General features: G+C 37.0%; 1 protein-coding gene and 1 pseudogene across 1 annotated transcript in view; one reads left to right on the top strand and one right to left on the bottom strand.

The window, feature by feature from the left end:
* Nucleotides 1-962, bottom strand: part of LOC114460964 (F-actin-uncapping protein LRRC16A-like) — a 17,683-nt gene extending 16,721 nt beyond the window's left edge. The window contains 1 exon segment of the mRNA XM_028442872.1: nt 699-962. Within this exon segment, the coding sequence (XP_028298673.1) occupies nt 699-738 (40 nt within the window). The 5' untranslated portion in view covers nt 739-962.
* A 3,093-nt stretch (nt 963-4,055) lies between these two features.
* Nucleotides 4,056-7,904, top strand: LOC114460907 (major histocompatibility complex class I-related gene protein-like; annotated as a pseudogene).
* The last annotated feature ends 539 nt before the right edge of the window (nt 7,905-8,443 follow it).

Below are 8,443 nucleotides of genomic sequence, written 5' to 3' on the forward strand. Positions count from 1 at the left end.
ACACACACGTTACACAACTCAAGTGTGTGTTTATTAATGTCTATAATTGAATGTAAACATTAAGTCACAGATATTATTAACATCAGGAACAACTTTTTATGTAATTTAACAGAATTTATTTAAGGAAAATGGCAAGATTTTTTGTTTTAATCGAGAGTTTTGACAAACAATTATTGATTAGAAACAACTCTAATGTTGTAAATATAAGCAGATATTTGATTTGTTAAAGTCCATACTGTATGAAAATGTGAACCATGAAGCAGGGGCCGGAGGGCCACATTCAGCCCGCGAACCTTAGGTTTTTTTTATTTTGATAACTGAGTGATCATCAAATAGAAGTTTGGATTTGTGGGAGTTGAACTGTTGCTGCGCGTGCGTGCGTTGATCCAAAGGAATCTGGCAGTAGCAGCTCACGCCCCTGAGGAGATCAGGAAGTGAACTCTCAGGTATCCATGGATGACTCCATGAATCCATGAAGCCTGAGGCCATGAAAACACTTTAATCAGGTCACGTGGTGCACCGATGCCTTTGATCTCCAATAAAAACAACTTCACTTCTCACTGCTTTGTGTCGGTAGCTTTGATCCCAGATGTTTCCAGAGTTACGGACACAAGTTACACAGTAACGGAGTAACAAAGAGCGTGTGTGTGTGTGTGTGTGTGTGTGTGTGTGTGTGTGTGTGTGTGTGTGAGTCTTACCGAGCAGCTCAGGGGAAAAGTTCTCTTTCTCTTTCTCCATGTCTGACACCGGGCAGAGCACCGAGGGCAGTCCGACAGAGGAGCGTGTTTCCCGGTCAGAGCCGCGCAGAGACTCCGCTGCTGAGAACCAGAGTTGGAGGTTACCTGTCGACTCCCTGCTGCGTGCATGCGCACACGCACGGTCTGCTGCTTGAGCGCACGCGCAGACTCCGTCACGCACGTCTTTCCTCGCGCACGATTTTCCCCCAAAACTTTGTTGAAAAGGTTTATTTTCACCGACACCACAGTGACCTCTGGTGGTCACATAGAGCCAGTGCAGCAGAGATAACAGGTTAGCAGACATGTTTGTACAGCTGGAAACATGTACTATTAGGGATGTAACGATTCCCTCAACTCCCGATACGATTCGATTCACGATTCTGGGTTCATGATACGATTTTCTCACGATTTATTTTACAAAATGGGACTGTTGACAAATGACTGAAAAATATCCCTTTATTTTTTTGGGGAAAATACTGTATTATTTTCCTTTTATTTTTCATTGTCAAAAGAATCCCTTGATAAACTATTCAAAATGATGCAATTTAACTAAAAATAAATCTTGAATGAAATAAATAAAGGAATAATACAAATGAAGAAGAAACCTATTAATTTAAATTATGGTTCTATAGTAAACAATTCAAAACTGCATAATAGTTCTTTTTCTTTTTAAAAGTGCAACTGAAAATGTATTTTGTGCCTTAACAATTGGACTTAAAAAAAAAAACAAAAAAAAAAACCAGTCATTTTACTGCATTTACGTCAGATATTTGTTTAGACCAGCAGAGGGTGCTAGAAACCCAGTGGTCGGTTGGCATGCAGTTATTCCACCAGTGAAGAAGAGAAGCTATGCTAGCAGACAGAGCTAATAGAAAAACGTGACTTTTACAGATATTCAAGTAATATTACAGATATTCTTTCGGTGCTAAATAATGAATCATTTATGAGGATGTTTAACAGTAAATGGCGGCCAGAAAGAAAATAGTAGCAGATTCCGCCCGTCACGTCCGCTTCTGGAAGGATTAATATATAGCGCCCTCTGCTGTTTAAAAAAAGTACTGCGATTCAATTTTCAGAGCATCGATGTGAACCGTGGTACCTATGAATCGATTTTTAACTGCCTTACGATTAATCGTTACATCACTATGTACTATTGACAGCAGTGGTTCTCAACCTTGGGGTCAGAACCCCATTCGTGGTCGCGAGACACTGGGAGGTGGCCTCCAGATGCCTTTAAGAAACTAAGAATATTTTCTCAACAATTTGAGCCCATTTTTGCTTATTTTTACAATTGTTCTGCAACTACACCAAACTTTCCTTATTTACAAATATATTGTTCTCATTGGAGTTCTTCTATTCCATTTTTCTTCCACAACTCATTTGTCGTGGAACTCCTCCTAGATTATTAATACATCACTAATGACACGTATGTCGTCTCATAGGGACAACGTCAAGGATGTGCAGTCGACTTTTTTTGGAGCCAAAATGTCAAGGTCAAGGTCATGTGTCAAATACTTTTTTTCCTGAAACTTGGCCACAAATTGAGATCCAGTGCTCAGACTGGTACCATTGAACGACATTTCCTTTCAATGTTTGACCTTCAGGGTCATGTTTAAGGTCAAGGTCAGTCTTCTGTTTTCCTGTATTATTACTTTCAATTTAATTAGTAAAAAGAACAAACAGATGCAGGTTGTTATTTTTGCCATTTGCCAAATACATATTTGCCTTGTGAATACAAGTCTCACCATATTTTAACATATTTTCATCACTTTTTCTTGCCATATTTTTGCTCCTTTTAATGTATTTTTGCTACATTTCTCCCATTTCTGACACTTTTACATCACATTTCAAAGACTTTTCTGCACATATTTTCCACTTTCCAGACATGTTCAGCACTTATAAACCATTTCTACCACTTTTACACCTAATGTCACATGTTGACCCATTATTGACACTTTTAACTTTTTCACCACATTTCATGATTATTTTTTAACAATTCAACTCCATTCACAATTTGCTGCCCATTATTTACCAGTTTAAACTAATTGTTGTAGATCCATTTCACATACTTCATATTAGACACAGTTCCTGTGATACGATGAAAAGCCCAGATCAAGATTTAGATATTTTAATTACCAATGTCCTGTTTTTATATTGTTTATTGTTGTTTTAATGTAGAAATATATGCTACACAAATCTTTAGTATTTATGAAGAAGAAGAAATTCCAAATACGGTGTTTCCTTAGTTTTCACAATATGTGACTAATATAAGTTTCCTATTTCCTTTGGAAAAATATTTTGTCAATTTTAAGCCATCAACAAAGTATACTTCAATTGTTTTTTTCTGCCACTTATTGACACTTTGAACTTTTTAAAAACATTTTGTACCACTTTTTCTGTCTGTTTTTATCCACTCTAATTTTTTTTTTACTTTTTACCATTTTCTATGGTTTTTAAAATCCCATTTCATCACCTTTTCTACCATTTTTGGTCACTTTGAACCATTTTATTAGTGATTAAAACCAGGATTTCCAACTTTAAGATGACTATAATAATAATAATAATAATAAACGTTCCTGGATAACAGTGGATATTATTCAGATGAATAAATAAATGTGGTTATCACAGATTCATAGAACAATAGACCATCATTTTACTGACTTTATGGATGGACCCCAAATGCTCTAATTAAATTATAACTTTATTATAATAAAATGTTGACTTCCTTGTAACATTACGTTTTATATTAAGGTTTTTTTTTTTGTATCATGACACTTTGTTGACAGACTTTATTGTCAGAGTCAGGATCTGTGACACTCCCACTGCTGTAAATACACATCAGAGGACGTACGGTAAGAGATGACGGAGTTGTTCAGTGACATTCATGACATCATCTGTAGAAAATGTCACTGGTTTACTTTCATTTTCTTCTTGAACTGTAGGGTGGGACAGCTTACCGTAAATACTGTATGTGTGGGTTTGAAATGCACAAAACAACAAGAAAAATACACAATATGACATCAGAAATATCAAGGGAAAGACCAAAGAAATACAAGATATACACAAACTGACTCCATGAAAACAAAAAAACAACACCTATAGGTTATATTAGATTCACGTTATGGTCAGATTTGCAGCCATTAGGTAATCAATGCAATTAAAAAATAAAAAAAAACAGTAATGAATGTGGTGCGGCAGAAGACAATGATGGGCTGATGTTCAGGTTGAGACATCATTGGCTGGTGTTTCTTGCAGACACGCCCCCACACAATAACAATAACAAAAAAGTGGAAAGACAGTGGATTCTTCCAAACCACGATGAAGCTGTTCCTGCTGCCAGTGATCTGCTGCCTCACACATGCACGTAAGTGTTGTTCACAGAGACTCTCAGTCATAAATGATGTGTGGTGCACTTTAAAACTCTACTAAACTAAATTAAATCATGAATCTGTACTCAGTCTGTTGGAGAATTCACATTTCCGTCTCTTTGCCCATATGTTTATTAAGACAGATTGTGTGTAAATGTGTGATATTCTCCTTAAACATGCATGTGAGCTTATATTCAGTGTCAGATTGGAATTTGTGCTTGATTTTGTTTAAAAACAAAAAAAACAAAAACAAAAAAAAACAGAAATGACATGGGCTTCTGTGATGTCATACATCATGAAAACAAATAAATAAGTAGAATAATCAGAATAAATAAATATATGTGTGTCTATATGCAGATGATATCCATCTATTTTTCTCAAAATAATTAAGAAAAATAGATGGATAAATGTGTTTCTGTATGCAGACGATGTGCAGGAATGTTAGCGGACCACACAAACCAGTCTGAGGTGTTGGCAGGCGCTCATAGACTGTGTGTGTGTGTGTGTGCGTGCTGACATTGTTCCTTTTCCCTACAGGGAAGCATTCAATGGCGGTATACTTCACCGCCTCCTCTGGATTCCCAAACCTGCCTGCGATAATGATGACCATCCTGATCGACGGCCGTACCGAAACAGGACTGGATGAAGGACCTCATCAAAGATGATCCACAGTATTGGAGCTGGTACAAACAAGAATGCATGGCACACCTACAATACTTTAACGCAGAGTTCCTTGGTTTGAAGAGGCGACTAAATGAAACTGGGGGTAAGTTAATGAGTTAACCACAGTTTACGACATCGTCCAAAGTTACTTTATCACTGAAGACTAACCCTCAAACACAATGATTTTCTTTTGTTCAGAATAATAACGTGAACATTCTTGTCAAACTATCTACTCCTCTATAGTAAAGCAATATTAATACATGAACCACAGACAAACAGTTAAATTTAAACAATTATTAATCAAACAAGTTAAATCTATTTACACAAACACACTAAAGAGCGCTATGTTAACTAAGCTAAGCTAAGTATATAATGCTTGAGTACATAAAATTAAAAAGATAAAGTTTAGAGTTAGATTACAACATTTCTGCAGTTCTATAATAAAAGAACTTGTTTTCTGACCTCAGATAGACACATTTTACAGAAGCTAACCAGCTGTGAATGGGATGAGAAGACCGGGGAAGTCCATTCCATTCATCAGTATGGTTTCGACTGCTCGACCTCGACACAGAAACGTGGATCGCCATGAAACCACAGGCAGTGATGCTCAAACATCAGTGGGACGCAGACAGAAGCAGAACCACCTACTGGGTGCATTTCTTAAAATGGGTGTGTGAAGAAAAACCTCCACTATGGACGAAGCTCTCTGCTCAGAACAGGTAACCTCGTCTCACCTTCACCACGTAGCGATGACCACGCTCCAAGGACAACGTGTGAGCAGCTCCATCTTCCCTCCTCAGATCTGCCCTCGGTGTCGCTCCTTCAGACCGCGCCTTGGGCTCCCGTAAACTGTCACGCCACAGGATTCTATCCGAGCAGCGCCACCATGCTCTGGCGGAAGGATTCGCAGGAGGTGGGCGTGGGCGTGGAGCGAGGTGAGGTTCTTCCCAACCACGACGGAACCTTCCAGATGAGCATCGAGCTGAACTTGTCTTCGCTTCAAGCTGATGAATGGGGACGCTACGAATGTGTGTTTCAGCTTCCGGGACCCCAGAATGTGATCGTCACCAGACTGAACCGGTCCACCATCCGCACCAACTGGGGTAAGATCAGAAGAAGCAGGAAATAACGTCACATCCCCACATCTCATCACCGTCAAAAAGAAAAGGTGTCACTAGTTAGCATCATACACTTTAGTCTGAACCTACTGCTAATGGCATACTAAACCTACTATTGGTATTTAAATATTTAAGTGCAATTATAGTTTTTATTGTCTATACCTCAGGTAAGATTTTTAAGCACAAAGAGTCGACTTATTCTTAATATTTCAGATGTTTATATTGTTATCTTATTTATGTTGTTTATCCTGTGTTAGAAACCAAGCAGTGAGACAAGGAGACAAAAGCTTTACATTTCAAAAAAGCTGCTTTATTAGCCACAGACAAACTAAAAGAGGTGGACTTAATGTAACATTTTTAAGATAGAATGTGCAAAAAGAACTAACACAAACCACCACAAATGAGACATGAGTCAGCTTAAATACAGTTTGGACCATACCAAATATAAATAAGCAGAAACACAGGGGATAAACAACCAAAACTAAGGGACAAACACAGCCCTCTTAACCCCAGTCCCCCTCTGCAATGGTCTGGTCCACTTAAGGCCGCCTCCAGCTCTCTCTAGGCCCGCCCCTCACCACCTCTTTGTTCTTCTTAAAGGGACAGAGAATAATGTCAGAGTCAATCATTAAATGATTTAGGAGCTGTTACCTCTGTGTGGCCATCACATCCTTCTTTATTCCTGTTTTATACTGGTTCCCACTGTGGGATGAATAAAGCTTCTCTATCTACTCACTCTGTACTTGTCATTAACCAGTAGTAATAATGAGAAATACTGTAGTAACTGTAAGAATGTAATAAGGTATCACAATGTGCCACTCACTTCACTAGTCACTATCTACTATTTATTTTGTTCATATCTTTCATAACCTTCACTAAAAATATTCCTCTGGAACTCTGAATTATGGATTGTAGGCCATATACAATTAGAGCAATTTAATTATAATTTTTGTAATTTAAGATATGTATGAGATTTATTATTTACTAAATATTTATATTTGTTTCATTATCATGTTGAGTGCTCTTTTTATTCCTACTGTTGGGACAAATGTTAAGAGTGATGTGATTGTTTTCTTGAGGAAATAAGCTTTTAAATTATGTATAACATGCCATGGTAGTTCATATTAAATTAAAAACTGTTCAATATTTAGGTGTTTTAATGTTTTTTCATCCGCCTTAAATGTGTCAACTCGTTCATTAAAACGACCTTTGTTTTATATCTTCAAATTATATTGTGTTCATTTGTATTTTACTGTTTAGACATCGGTACATTTAAATGCTTTTATATTTGGTAAATTTATAACTCAAAGCAGTGTCAAAACTGTGTAGGAAGTTATTGTCCTCTTTAAAATGGACACATACTGTTCTTACGTCCACAGTGACAGGAGGTGTGGCCAAAGTAGCGGTGGACGTTCTCGTTTCAGATAGACAGTGTTTCCGTGATGATTTTTGGATGGACAATATTGCCTCAATGCTAAACATGTATATATAATATTCTTTATTCATATTTGTGCCACTTTCACTATTTCATGTTTTTACTTCCTGGTTCTGTAGATGCTACACCCACGTGCTGAAATGTTGGACACACCCACTCTAAGCCAATATTCTGTCTTTTCTTCACAGTTCCTAAACGTCAGCAGTCATCTCTGATTATTCCTATCAGCTCTGCAGGAGTTATCCTCTTCTCTGGAACTTTAATCATCTACAAAAAGAAACTCACAGGCACGAGTCAGTCAACGTCAGAGTCAACATCAGTGTCAACGTCAACGTCAGAGTCAACGTCAACATCAGCGTCAACGTCAACGTCAGAGTCAACGTCTGCAATCGAACTGGAGACGCTGCAACATGAAGAAAGTGTTCATTGAAGGTGGAAACACAACTGGTCTCACGTCTTTTCCTTCCTCTTTTTTACGTTGTAAAGTGCTTCAGGTTGGCTGTAAAAACTGTAAAAACTATTTAAAAAAACTTTAAAAACCATAAAAACGATGAAAACTGTAAAACTATAAAAACTGTTTAAAAAACTGTAGAAACTGTTGAAAAACTGTAGAAACTATAAAAAAATTTATACAAATGATAAAATCAATACAACTGTAAAAAATGTAAAAACTATAAACTGTAAAAATACTAAAAATGTAAAAACAAAAAGTTAAAACGTAAAACCTGTAAAAACTATAAAAACTGTTTTTAATTGAAATGTTGCAACAGTCTTACTTTATCTTCATAAGATAGAATTTTAAAAAATATATTGATTTTTTTAAAATCTCTTGTTCTTTGCACATTTATTTCTTCATTTAAATTATTTACAACGGTGAGGATTCTGGAGGAAAATGGTTTCCAACGTCAACCTTTCAGTATAAGGCCATTATTGTACTAAAACTATTTGTGTGTGTGTATTAACATCCGTATGCATGTGTCATCGAACCGGGACATTCTATTGGCTGTCTCTGAGCATGTGACTTTGGGAACACGTTTGGCAAATGCAATCTGTAACAGATTGCCTGAACATACTCAGAGTTTGAACATAACCTGTTTCATGGAATAAACCTCAGGACTGCTA

The sequence above is a fragment of the Gouania willdenowi genome, unplaced genomic scaffold (assembly GCF_900634775.1).
Source record: "Gouania willdenowi unplaced genomic scaffold, fGouWil2.1 scaffold_85_arrow_ctg1, whole genome shotgun sequence".
NCBI lineage: Eukaryota > Metazoa > Chordata > Actinopteri > Blenniiformes > Gobiesocidae > Gouania > Gouania willdenowi.